This window comes from Elaeis guineensis, chromosome 4, assembly GCF_000442705.2.
Source record: "Elaeis guineensis isolate ETL-2024a chromosome 4, EG11, whole genome shotgun sequence".
In the NCBI taxonomy this organism is placed as follows: Eukaryota; Viridiplantae; Streptophyta; class Magnoliopsida; order Arecales; family Arecaceae; genus Elaeis; species Elaeis guineensis.
This window is the reverse complement of record NC_025996.2, coordinates 16,937,966-16,952,252: the sequence shown is the minus strand read 5'-3', so window position 1 is coordinate 16,952,252 and position 14,287 is coordinate 16,937,966. Positions and strand designations below refer to the sequence as shown.

The 14,287-nt window shown below is 39.9% G+C and overlaps 2 protein-coding genes across 3 annotated transcripts in view; both read right to left on the bottom strand.

The window, feature by feature from the left end:
• The window catches only part of LOC105043642 (uncharacterized), a 197,448-nt gene that overhangs the window by 96,822 nt on the left and 86,339 nt on the right, over window positions 1-14,287 (bottom strand). The window lies entirely within an intron of this gene.
• LOC105043868 (expansin-B18-like) lies at window positions 2,688-4,609 on the bottom strand. Its single transcript, XM_010921599.2, has 4 exons — window positions 4,414-4,609; window positions 4,181-4,293; window positions 3,863-4,056; window positions 2,688-3,024 (listed from the first exon to the last, which is right to left on the bottom strand). Exons 1-4 carry the CDS (start codon window positions 4,607-4,609, stop codon window positions 2,688-2,690), a joined length of 840 nt encoding a protein of 279 aa, XP_010919901.2.

Sequence of the window (14,287 nt, the reverse complement as noted above, 5' to 3'; positions counted from 1 at the left end):
CGCAGGCTCCTCCGCCATCGGTTGTTGCTCTGCTATATTTGCTGCTGTTGGAGGCTGTGCAATGCCTCTATCAGTATCTTCATCTGCTGTATTAACGCAATAAATTGTTGAGTTTGGGCGTCCGTAGTGATGACTGGATGCGAGAAACTGGCTATGCCACTTGTGGTGGAGGGAGATTTTCTTGGTGGGAAGACTGTCTGGCGGAGCAAGTGGAGTTCTAAGTTCTTGTTTTCATCATTATTAGATTTATTTTCTCACCCTTCTGCCGACGCGCCAATCTATTGTGGCCAATCTCCTGGTGTGCCTAGCTCCGATGAGGGCACCTGCAAAAGAAGTCCACACTAACCGGAGTTGTATTCGATGGGATCCTCCGATGCTTAAATAAGTGGGGAGTGATCGAGCTGGAAGTAGAATATCAAAATTGGCAAAGTATCAGGCCAGAAGTATTTTACCAATGTTACTCATTTACCTTCCTTTTATAGACGAGCTATTGGTAACTGTTTGTAACAGTTAGGTACGTGGTCCCATTTATTCCGGCATTATGTGATTGTGGGATGGGTAGTTAATGCCCACTGATGATCATGGTACGTGGCCTTATGTACTTTCTTTGTTGGCAGTTTTTAATATACCGACTTTATATCGATAGTCTGAGTATGCCGACTATATGTCAGTAATCATAAAAATCTGGATGGTAATCGGTCGGTGACTCTGATATACCGAATGGCCATCGGTTATGAAGTCAATCGAGTCGCTATAGTTGAATATATCTATTAGGAAAATTGGTTGAGGTAAGCCGACTATCAATCGATTTACCGATTGATAGTCGATTGTCTGTGCCTATTAGACCAATTGAAAATCGGATGATGTGTTGTAATTGAGCCAGAACTCATCCTGTAGTGTAGTTTTGATGGTCTATCGCTCATAACTGATAGATGGTTAGTTGGCCGACTGTGAATCGGAGAAGTAGATTCAATTGCTCGAACAATAGTTATTTTTTCTTTCCTTTGGTGGGGAATTATATAGAAGTCCATGGCACAGCCTATGGTCGCCATTCTTAGTTTTTGGTTTCTTTCTCTCGGGTTTTTTTTTTTTTTTTTTCATTATTTTGCTTGTGTTTTCTCTGTTGTTATTTGGTTTCTGTTCTGTAGTTTTGCTTTGGGTTCTGGTTATGGTGGCACTGGAATCCTTGAAGGTGGCTAATTGCTGGTTTACAAGCAGTTCGCTCTTACCTTCACTTGCTCAGAGCCTATGCTGCTGCTCTGTTTTCTGTTGAAACAAATGTTGGCGGCAGCGGATTTGAAGCAGCTAACAGAACACAATCTTCCTGATCTCCGGTAACGTGTTTCATTTTGGCCCAATTAGTAGATACAGTTAAGGATCCATTCTTTTATAGATAAATATCATAAAAAAATTAATTAACTTTCTCATCGATCAATTTTTTTATATTATCACATTTTTCAAAATAGATAAGTTACTTTCTTATAGATAGTATTTATCTATGAAACAGAAAAAAAATTTATTCAGCGAGGAGGTGGCTAAATTTTTTTCCTATCAACCAGTAAAGAAGGTATTTAATTTTATTCTTAAAATACTCCATCTTTATTTTCAATGCCTTCATCATTCAATGTCCAACTTTCTCCAAATCTAAAAAGTATCAAAGGTATTATGAAAAATGTAGATAAATTTTAACAACTTATCTAGAAAAATAGTAATGCAAAAGAACATAAGTAATAGATTTTGAAATCACTTTTTCATATGTAAAAGAAGATGAATAAATTATTTTTCTATCTAAATATTATCTAAAAAATATTTATTTAAATAAATATAAAATTTTAGATATAATTTTTTGTCAACGGATCCTTAGCTACAGGCCTGTTAAAAATGCTGCTTGGCCCGGCTAACTTGCGAGCCTAGATCGCAAAATCCATGTAGCATTGTTGCTTCAACGTTAAAAAAAGGTTCAGCTCACAAAAGGAAGCCGGGCCCATTGTGCCAATTCACGATGCACATGGCTTTACGGTCATACAAAATACAACAAATCTTGGTGGGTTTATGCACTTAATTTACACAATCATATGGCTTGTTTATCAACACTTGAAGGATCTGCCCCTCATTGTTCAAGATATTTTTTTTTTCTTTTCTTTTGATGCAAATGGAGGAAGGTGCTTCCCTCGTATCATGCTCTATTAAAAGTATACCATCGTCACAGGGGGTATGTAAGTATACCCTCAAGTTTAGTTTAGCCAACAAAGTCGCAATGCCCATGTCGATGAGACGGATGGCATATCTCTTAGCTGGTTGTGATTAGCAACTGGACCAGCCTAAACACAGCCTTTTTTTTTTTTTTTTGGTTCTTTTATTATGATTTAAAGGGAGGTAAAGATTTGTTTTTCACTATATTCTTTATATATAGACAACCTTCTAATTTTAGATTCTTCGTCAAGAAGTGAAAAGCACATATATAACATTTGAATCACATGGTAACAAATTGGATTGCGGAGAGGAAACATACCCGCCTCCTCTTTTCTCCACATCCAGTTTTATTTCTTGAGCTATAATTAACACCATACTACCAAGTGTCTCACTGACCCACATGCTGACCCTAACACAGCCCTTCATCATGTGCATTACATGGTAAAATAGTAATAACATTATAGCCCCCAAATGAAGAGTACCCGGCTAGCTAGCTAGGGATTGAAGTTGACCACGGACCTATAGGTTGCACCCGGCTGCCATCCCACTGGAATCACATTATTAGCTACAAGCGTCTTGCGGGACTCGGCGGTTGTCAACTGGAAGGAGAAGGGCGGCTGCAGCGTTGAGCCTGAGTCCAACCTCCAAACTGCACCCCATGAATGTTGCATGGGAAGCCATGCGTTAGATCCCGGCGATCCTTGCTTGAGATCGACGCCTGCGAGATCTCCATCCCCATCTTCGTACAAGATATGAACAGCAAAGGAGTTGGGGTTCGAGCCTGCGTCCACCTGGAAGGCGATATTAACACCGGGATAGTTGCAGCCCACTCTGCGAGGCCACGTCAAGAGCTTGGTTCGTGTCATATTATCTTTTTTGATTTAGCTGAAGTATAGCAAAACAAAGGTGAGAGATTGGAAAGCCTCGAAGCACTCCATTCACCTTATTTTATTCTTTTTTGCTTGGACTTGTCATATTTGATTGATATACATATTTATAATTGATTATTTGAATTAAATTTTCTGATAATAATGAAAAAAATATATAAAAATCATGTATTTAACGGTAGGAAATATATGCAAAAGAAATAGAAGAATAATATGATAAATATGATCATCAAATATTCGATGGAAGTCGCAATCAATCGTAACGAGCCATTTAGTCTAAAAACATATATAGTATAAACTAATACAAAGAAGATAAACACTAAAGTTTTAAGATCTGCTTCTTGCTTATTTTACGAACTTACACATGTCCAAAAAAATTGCTTGCATCTCTGGTTATTATTTTTGGAGAAATATAAATCTGCCATGCATCAGTTAATTTCTTGACTCTCAATTCTCACAAACTCAACCATGATTTACTCTAACCTATGACAACTCCGTCTAACTCGACTTAGATCGATAGAGTTAAATTCTTGAATAATAAAAAAAATAAAAACATGACTCAGCCTTAATTTTGGATTCAAATCAATTGAGTCACAAGTTGATTCATTTTCTGAATCTGCAAGGTGTTGCACTTAGCAAATAGTTACTCAAAATCTTGGACCCTTGCACACTCGGACTTCAAAGTTAGTATTCAGAATACACCATCGCAACGTAGAAAGTCAGTTAGCACTTTTGTAATTAGTTCATTCATCATAGCGATCATTCTTGCATGGGAATTCTACCTGGTGTAAAGTACTTGGAGCACTCCGGCATTGCGAAGCTGATCGGCTTGGCCAGATAATGCCATGGCCCCGAACGCGGTACCACTCATGTCGAAGTGGACGGGCTCCGCAACACACCTACCGCCGGGGCACTCGTCCGTGATCACGACCGTTACCGGGTTCCCCGAGCACGCAGCGTTTCCGGTGCACTTCACCTGATCATATGTTTAAATGTTGTAAAACGATGGTTAGACCAGATCAAAGAGCATGGGCATCGAGTGAATTAAGCAGCAAAAGGCCTTCAATAAATGTGGCATCGGTGAGTATTTATTTGTACACCTGATAGCAAGCACCACATCCATTGCCTGACATGAACATAGAAGGATTTCCAGCAGCTATCATGGATGAGAATGGAGGCTTCTCCACTGCATCTCCATACCCGCATGCACCACCTATATATATATACACAAAGTAGAAGACGTGTGCTCATTATGTCATACTAAAATATAATATAATGCATTCATGTATGCTATCATATCTCATCTCTTTGGGAAGGATGAAACGGTAAGTACCATCGCTTCCAGCACCATTAGGACTTCCATACCAGGTGGCTCCAGCCGGGGACCAACCTGAAGTGGCGATGTAGGAGGATAAGTTCAAGTTTCTGGGTTTGAAACAAGTGCAAGGGTTAAGAAGAGAGAGGAACGCTAGAAGCAAAGCAATGAAAGATGAGAAAGAAGCGAAGGATCGAGGAAGTGAGAAGGTCATGGTCACTGTTGTTAATTAAGCTAGCAGATGCTTACGAGGGATCGATGAGGAGCTGGATATGGGTTTCAAAAGAGAGTATCGAGGGAGTAGTATTTATAGAGCGGAGCTGAGAATAGGATGGAACTGTGCAGCATGGTGGATATATAGGTCATGTTTCTCTCTCCGACGTGCTTGCCGTAAAGTATGCCGGAGGATTTCCTGCCAGCTAGCTTTCTTCATTTTACTGACATGGCTAAAGAGATTGGCTAGAAAAAAAATTTTTTTTCTATTAATTTGTTGGTTCCATTGGAGGGAATCCAAAAAAAGAAAAACACAGAATTTTTTTAAACTTTTTCTATAAGCATTTTAATCTCATCTTTTAATCTTACTATTTAAATATTGATGGTGTCATCTTACCATTTAAATGTTTATGGTGCTATTAACCTCTTCATTACCATGCTTTTAATTTGACCATTGGGCTCCTAATTACAGGCCCTTAATAAGAAATACAATGATTAGAAAATTAAAAAAAAATGATTAAATGCACATGACCATTTGAGCTTGTATTGATCCATTAACGCCTATAATTAAAAGTCTAGCGGTCAAAAATTAAAAGCACATTAATGAAAATATTGATTGTACCATAAATATTTAAATGGTAAGATTAAAAGATAAGGTTAAAATGCTTAGAGAAAAATTTTAGAAAAATTTTGAGTTTTCTATTTTTAGATTCCTTCCAACAATCCTTCATAAAATCAAATTTTTTAAAAAATAAAAAATATAAATTCTGATATGCTTATAAGATGCAATAGGTAAGGTATTTTTACAAGACTTAACCTTACTTAATGTGAATAGTTTCTATCTTAAGGAATCCAAGTAAACCAGATCTTGAACTATATTTTTTTGATCCAGATTTTAACTACCACATATATAGTATAGAATTCTCTATCGCGAGTCTATGCATTAGTGGTTCTATATATGTATCTTGATTTTTCATGAGAGTTACGAGAAATAGCTAGCCCATATCTTATATGCATAATCATGTACAGATACTCTCGTATAGGTGAGCCTCTCCAGGATGTATGTGGTATCACATCTCGAGGAATATCTTTTGGATCTCATTAAGAGATAAACTCTTCCTAACTATTATATAAGAGCACTAATCACTATAGGAATGGGACAGAGTTCATGACTCCTATGTAAGATAAATCACATATGCTTCTTGACAAACCAATCAGCTTATTATTATCATATTGAACATCTTTCAAGAGATCTCCATTGAGTTTTTACTACTGAAAAATTTATTATAGACTAAGCTCTATCCCCCTTGATAACTATAGGATCTTAGTCTTATTTAAATCTTTTATAAGGCAGACTGATAAAAAAAAGACTTTCCCTCCATAATTCCAGAACCTATTTGCAGTAGTGATATTATAATGTTGGCAAAAAAGGAAAGTATAAAAGTATCAATAACACATGATATGCTTTGAAAGTTTTTGACGTGAGGAAGCTCAAATTTCTTGGGAATTACGTGGATGTCCTAACAATCAACTTTACAGACGAGAATGCAGTGAAAATTGTTGACATTTTAGTGGTCAAATCTCTAAAACATGGTATCCACCACAATATGCTGGAAATCTAGCATAGAACTTAAATCCAACAATGAGGGATGGAAACATTAACTGCACATGTTAGCCTTCATAATAATGCAGAGAGCATGCTAACATAGATGTCTTGAGGTTTAGGAGAAACTGGGGACTAGGCTAGCGCTAAGCAACCAAAACCAAAGATTTTCATTTTCCACAGCATATTCTGTGCACCTTTTCTGACGTCATCTTTCAGCATATGACGCTATCCATTGATGTAAGCATATCAGTGAAATGGTGTCCAGAATTTAATTGGTATATAACCTGGATTTTTAAGGCATGCATGCACCAATAACAAAAGGTTCCAATTTTGTATCGGAAAATGCCCATTAAGGGACAACATCAAGCAAAAGAAAATTGTCTTGGGAGAATCAATGTTACCCCCCAACTTTGTAACATCCTATGCATAGCTACTTGGATAGTTAAGCTAAACACATGTTGCCATTTAGCTGTGGAAGTGCACAAGATTCCTTAGATGCATTATTTCTGCGAGTTATCTCAGTAAATACACGGGAGATGTGGCCCGAAAAGAATATGTTATAGGGATCCTAAGTATGATTTCTCGGACTTGGCTGTAAGTATTCTGCATTAGAACAAAAATAATATAGAAGTTGAAGAAATTGGGTTTTTTTGGAAATTTTTTGAATACATATCTCTCGTTAAGACATAACCTATATATAGGTACGGAAATTTACATAAACAAAGAATATACAAATCAATATAATCAATGATTGATTCTCTATCAATCGGTATAATTAATTGATTATGATCTGGTTGCCATGTTCTCTATCGATATTACTATGATCCTTTTCCTTAAGAGTACTGCAATTATCCATTTCCATATTTTGACATTGACCTTCCATATGTCTGCTATGATGATTTATTTTTATAATTGATTGATTATGATCTGGTTGCCATGTTTTCCACTGATATTGTTATGATCCTTTTCCTTAAGAGTGCTGCAATGATCCATTTCCATATTTTGTTATTGATCTTTTATATGTCTGCTATGATGATGTATTTCCGTATTTCTTCTGTGATTCTCAATATTTCTTTTATGATTCTATTCCATATTTCTTACTTTATCACTCCCCCTTCAAGTTGGAGAGGAAAATATTTTGAACTCTTAGCTTGAATCGAAGGAATTGGAATCGATTGCGAGCCAGTGGTTTTGTAAGTATATCAGCAAGTTGGTCAGATCTTGGAACATAATGAATGATTAGATGACCCGTGGCAACCTTCTCCCTGACAAAGTGATAGCCAAGTTCAATGTGCTTGGTGCGAGTATGAAATATTGGGTGGATGGACATATGCAAAGCACTGATATTGTTATAGGAGAGTTGAGGAGGATGAGGAAGAGAGACACCAATGTCACACTATAAGTATGTTATCCAGACCAATTCAATCGTGGTAGAGGCCATAGCCCTATATTCTACCTCTGCAGTGGATCAAGATACTGTTGATTGCTTCTTTGATGCCCAAAAAATATAATTAGTATCTAGAAAGACACAAAACCCGATAGTGCTACAGTGAGTGAGAGAATAATTTGTCCAATCTGCATCACAAAAGGCTGTCAAGGAGAGTGGACTTTTAGAAAGAAATCTAAGACCATAAGGAAGAGTGCCTGTGATATAACGCAATATTCTCTTTACTCTGCGAAGGTCAGCCATAGTAGGGGCTTGCATTGATTGACAAACACGATTCACAGCACGTGCAATATCGATTCTTGTGATAGTGAGGTGTTGTGAAGCACCTACAATACTTTTGTATGCAGTAGGATCAATAGGATCAGTATCAGTTGATTTGGAGGTCTCCTTAGCTGCAACAGGTGTACTGATTGATGAAGCTTCAAGCATGGAGGACTGAGCTAAGATGTTACGAGCATAGTTGGATTGAGAGAGAAAAATGTCACCAATGAAAGAGCTAATTTCAATGCCAAGAAAATAGTGTAGAGCACTAAAGAAGGTAATATCTTTATTGAGGATAATTTCTAATTCTTACATTTCATTGTTCTCCAATAGGAGTATATATAGATTACAAGGTCTAGCTATTGTAGCAATTACAAAAAGAAGGAATATCTCGATTACATACCAAGTAAAGAGAAACCAAATGTAGAATAGCTAAACAAGGAGAAAGACCAAATAAGAGAGAAAGACCAAATAGGAGTGCCAGCCAAATATGAATATGTGTTGACTTGCTAAACATAGGAAAGAGCCAAATAAGACTGCAAGCCAAAATAGAATGTTGGGTTGGAATGATTGTGTGCTGATACACCCCCTCAAGATGAAGAATCGGGAGCACGAATCTTCAGCTTGTCCTTTAGGAACCTAAAACGGGAGGTACCCAAGGGCTTGGTGAGAATATCGGCAAGCTGATCTTGGGTGGAGATGAACTGAACAGATAGTTGATGTCTTGCAACACGTTCACGAACAAAATAAAAATCAATTTCGACATGCTTCGTGCGAGCATGAAAAACAGGATTGGCCGACAGATAAGTGGCCCCAATATTGTCACACCATAGAATCGGAGGACCATGTAAGGGATGGCCAAGTTCTGAAACAATGACTCAAGCCAGATAAGTTCAGCTGATGCATCTGCTAAGGCTTTATATTCAGACTCTGTGGACGAGCGGGCAACTGTTTTCTGTTTACGAGATGCCCAAGAAATGAGGTTGGGACCGAGAAAGATTGCATAGCCTCCAGTGGAACGCCTATCAATCCCACTACCCGCCCAATCTGCATCCAGAAAGCTTGGAGAGAGCGAGAGGTGGATCGGCGAATGTGTAACCCATGATCAGCTGTAGCTTGAAGGTACCGTAAGATGCGTTTGACCATAATCCAGTGATCAGTATTAGGAGACTGCATAAACTGACATACTTTATTCACTGCAAAGAAAATATCCGACGTGTCAATGTAACATACTGAAGAGCCCCAACAATGGAGCGATACTGTGTGGGGTCCGGATGGGGAGCACCCCCTGAATCAGAATCCTTTGTCATGGCCATTGGGGTCTGAACAGGTTTACAATCAACCATGCCTGCCTTTAAAAGAAGATCTTTAATGTAGCGGTTTTGAGATAATAATAATCCAGCAGAGTTCCGAACAACCTCAATTCCTAAGAAAAAATGGAGATCACCAAGATCCTTAATAGAAAATTTCTTAGCAAGCTTTTGAAGAAGAAGAGAAATCTGACTGGAGTCATTGCTGGTTACCAAAATATCATCAACATAGATGAGCACATAGAGGACATGAGACCTCATCCTTAAAATAAATAATGAAGGATCAGTTTTGCTGGCAACAAACCCTAGTCGGAGAAGAAATTGGGAGAGACGGTGAAACCAGGCACGGGGTGCTTGTTTTAACCCATATAAAGATTTGTGGAGATGACAGACATAATCTGGATGGTCGCGATCCTCAAACCTGGCGGTTGGGACATGTAGACTTCTTTGTTAGGTTGCCATGTAAAAAGGCATTATGAACATCTAATTGTCGGATGGACCAACCTTGAGAGATTGCAATACTTAGAATAGACCGAATGGTGTAGGTTTGATAACCGGACTGAATGTCTCGTTGTAGTCGAGGCCAAGTTGCTGATGGAACCCTTTAGCAACTAGACGCGCTTTGTAACGCTCGAGAGACCCATCAGTTTTTCTCTTGATCCTGTACACCCATTTACACCCGACCAAATTCTTTTGATGAGATGAACGTGGAACAAGAGACCACGTACCATTGCGAATTAAGGCATTAAATTCTTCAGGCATTGCAGCACGCCACTCAGAGTGTTTAGAGGCTTGAGTAAAGCAAGTAGGTTCTATGGTGAGGATAGTGGTGGTGAGGGCGGATGCTGTTGGAACGGGGTCGAAGTACCATGGAATGTGTACGGGTGGGTTGGGCAGGTGGGTCAGGGGAGGTTTTGTCTTGCAGGGAGCTAGTTGTAGGGGAAGGCATAGGAAGGGAAGGTTTTGCTGATGAGAGAGGTCAGTAAGTAATCTGGTCCGAACAGGTGCAGAGTCGTTAATGCTAAAGGGGCTTGGAGTGGGATCGGTCATAGGAGAAGGTGTTGAGGCAGACCGAGAAAAGGGGGATGCAGCCGATGATGAGTTGGACAGACGATGCAAAGGAGAATGTGGAATTGGTGGAGAAAAGATGGTAGTGGGGTGGCCTCTTGTAGAGGATGAAGTAATGTAATGCCCCAAGGTGGGGAAGAGGGAGATGATGGTGGTGGACAAGTTAATGAAGACTGAGATTGAAAAGGAAAGGTAGATTCGTCGAAGCGAACGTGCCTAGCGATATATGTTCGATTTATTTTTAAATCGAGACATCGATAGGCACTATGAGAGGGACTATAGCCGAGAAACACACACGGTTGAGATCGATACTCCATTTTATGCCGATTGTAAGGACGAAGAAGAGGATAGCAAAGACACCCAAAAATTCGTAGGAAGCATAGGATGGTGGTTTGTTGTGAATGAGTTCGAAGGGGGATACATCACTAGAGACTTTAGATGGCATCCTATTAATGAGAAAAACAGCCGTTTCAAAGGCATAGTGCCAGTATGACATGGGCACGGATCCATGAGCAAGAAGGGATAGGCCGGTTTCCGTAATATGACGGTGACGACGTTCGACAGCCCCTTGTTGCTCATGGGTGTGAGGAGCAGCAACACGATGGGTAATGCCAATTTTACGAAAAAATTGAGGAAGAGAGCGAAATTCTCCTCCCAGTCAGTTTGGATTGATTTAATAGTACGAGAGAAATGCCGTTCAACCAAGGCTTGAAATTGTAAGAAAGTAGATAATACATCAGATTTGCGCATTAATGGATAAAACCAAATATATTTACTTTGATCATCAACAAAAATTATGTAGTAGCGGTGTCCTAACAAAGATGGAGTAGGAGAAGGACCCCAAACATCACTATAAATAAGATCTAATGGAAACTGACTGCGACGATGGGACGGAGGTAAATGCAACTTACTAGACTTGCCTAATTGACATGAGGGACAAAGGGAACGAAGATGTGCAGACTTGCAGGATAGATTATTGGTCTTCACCATGGAGCGAAGCAAGCGATAATGGGGATGGCCCAAACGGTTGTGCCAGCCATCAAGAGTGGTGCTCTCGGCTACGTGAACAGATGCAGACAACGGAGAAGGACTGGAATGGAGAGTGTATAATCCTCCTTTACTCGGACCGGATAACACTATGGTCTTGGTAGTTCGATCCTTCACAAGAAAATGAGAGGGGTGAAATTCAAAAAAGATATTGTTATCTTTTGCAAACTGTTTTACGGAAAGTAAATTTTTAGAAATAGAAGGAACGTGTAAGATGTTAGATAAATGAAAAGAAAGAGAAGAGTAGGGAGAGGAAAAAGAACCATGACCAATATGTGATATATGTAATCCCTTACCATTGCCTACATGCACCTGATCAGGACCAGTGTACTCATCATAGGAGGACATAGAATGAATGTTAGGAGTGATATGGTGAGATGCTCCTGTATCTGGGTACCAAGTGAGGGCAGTGGAGGGGTGAGGGGTAGGGAGAAGTGGTGGATTAGGGTGATGTTGAGATGGATTTGGATTTGGATTTGGATATGGTGAATATGAGAAATTGGCATTGGATTGTGGAGAGGAAAAGTGTGGATATGGTTGCTGAGGGCGATAGAAGCAGGTGGCATTAGAGTGGTTGTTACGATTGCAAAACGAACACCATTGAGAACCATGGCCACCAGGTGGACCAAAACGACCACGACCTCGACCAAACTTGCCACGTCCTCCACGACCTCTAGTAAAGCCACGGCCAATAGAGGGCCTAGGGTCATTAGAAGAATGGACAAACCGTTGAGCAGTATTGACGATAGGATTGGTAGGAGTGGCATCAGCAACAGTTAATTTTCTAAATGCCCGCATGCTTTCATGGCTAAGTAACAGCCCATGAAGTTCAGTGTATGTCGGAGGGGTGTGTCGGTTGAGAATGCCAGGGACCGCATCCTGTAGATCATCACATAGAGCACGCAATACATGAAGATTAAATTCGGTTGGCTTGAGGGCATTACCAGAGGCAGCAAGTTCATCAGCCACAGCTTTGGCACGTCGGAGCAGAGAGGTGACGGTCTCATCTGATTTTTGACGTAGATTCTGCAACTCTAGATGCAGAGACATGAGCCTGGTAGGAGATGCTGAACCAAAGGCTTCATGAAGAGTGGTCCAGCACTCAAAACTAGTCTCTTTGTCAAGAAGAAGAGGAACCAAATCTTCAGATAATGAAGCAACAAGAAGGCTTACGAGTTGGGCATCTTGTTGTTGCCAAGCAGTAGCGGCAATCGGATCGGTGGGCTGTGGGTGAGAGCCATCAAGGAACCCAAATAGGCCTTGACCCTTTAAGAAGGGACTAATTTGCTTTCTCCAGATCAAAAAATTGGATGCATTTAATTTGATAGATAGAAAATGCTGTGCCGATGGAAAGTGAGAGGGGTCGTTGTGTTGGGTGGAGGAGAAGAGGGATTGGAGGAGGTGGAGATAGATGAACTGGTGGCCATGAGAGAGCACAGAAGGAGGAAGAAGAAGAGAATCTCGTTGGAGCTTCAATGGCTCTGATACCATAAAGAAGGTAATATCTTTATTGAGGATAATTTCTAATTCTTACATTTCATTGTTCTCCAATAGGAGTATATATAGATTACAAGGTCTAGCTATTGTAGCAATTACAAGAAGAAGGAATATCTCGATTACATACCAAGTAAAGAGAAACCAAATGTAGAATAGCTAAACAAGGAGAAAGACCAAATAAGAGAGAAAGACCAAATAGGAGTGCCAGCCAAATATGAATATGTGTTGACTTGCTAAACATAGGAAAGAGCCAAATAAGACTGCAAGCCAAAATAGAATGTTGGGTTGGAATGATTGTGTGCTGATAAGCACCAAGATCTTTAACTGCAAATTCCTTACTAAGATGAGAAATGATATTTGTTAAGAGTGCCTCATTATCTGAGGTAAGAACGATATCATCTACATAAAGTAACAAAAGAGTAGTTCCATTGGTGCTGTGAAGGGTAAAGGGAGTAGAATCAGCTCTGCTGCAAGAAAAATCCATGCGTAAATGATGAAGAGTAAACCTATCAAACCATACACGAGAGGCCCGTTTAAGACCATAGATAGAACGGTTAAAACGACCCACATAATCAGAATGCTCAGGGTCAACAAAACCTGGGGGTTGGGCCATATATACCGTTGAAGGCATTTTTTATGTCAAGTTATCGTATAGGCTAAGACAGAATGGTGGAGAGAGCAAGAACTAAATACAGAGTTGTCGGTTTCGGTATAGGACTGAAAATTTCATCAGAATCAACTTCAGGAACTTGAGAAAAACCTTTGCCAACTAGCCTGACCTCGTACCTCTCAACAGTACCGTCGGACTTCAATTTTGTTTTAAACACCCATTTGGAGCCTACAATATAGCATTGGATGGGCAAGGAACCAGCTCCCAGGTGTTGTTGCATTGTAATGCATTTAATTCTTCACATATGGCAGCATGCCAACGAGGAACTTGAAGGGCATTTCTGACTGACTTAGGTTCTGCAAGATCAAGACCCGAAATCTGTTGAGTTGTTGCCGCTAAGGCTCCATTATGATTCTTGAAATCCGTTTGAACATGACCAGTATGACTTCCAGTGTGTGTTCTAGTCTGCATAGGGTGAGTAGACACAGAGAGTTGTGTGATAGAGGCTACACTCCAAGAGGTAAGGAAGTGATAACTGCTTGATGGGCAGCTATTTCAGTTGAAGAAGCTATTGGATCCAAAGCTATTGATTCTTGTTCAATGGATTGTACTAAGGAAACTAGTGCAGGTTGAGAGGGAGCAGCATGCTCAACCAGAAGATCTAGATCAGTTGCATCAGGTTCAGGAAAAGGATCCTCTAGTCGGAGTGAGACGGACAACATTGGTCCTGTTACTGGTACGCGCGCAAGACTAAGCATAGCATGGGCATGAACTGGCTCTACAAGAAAAACACGTTTTATTGACGACTATTAGCGAGGGCAATTTTGCCGTCG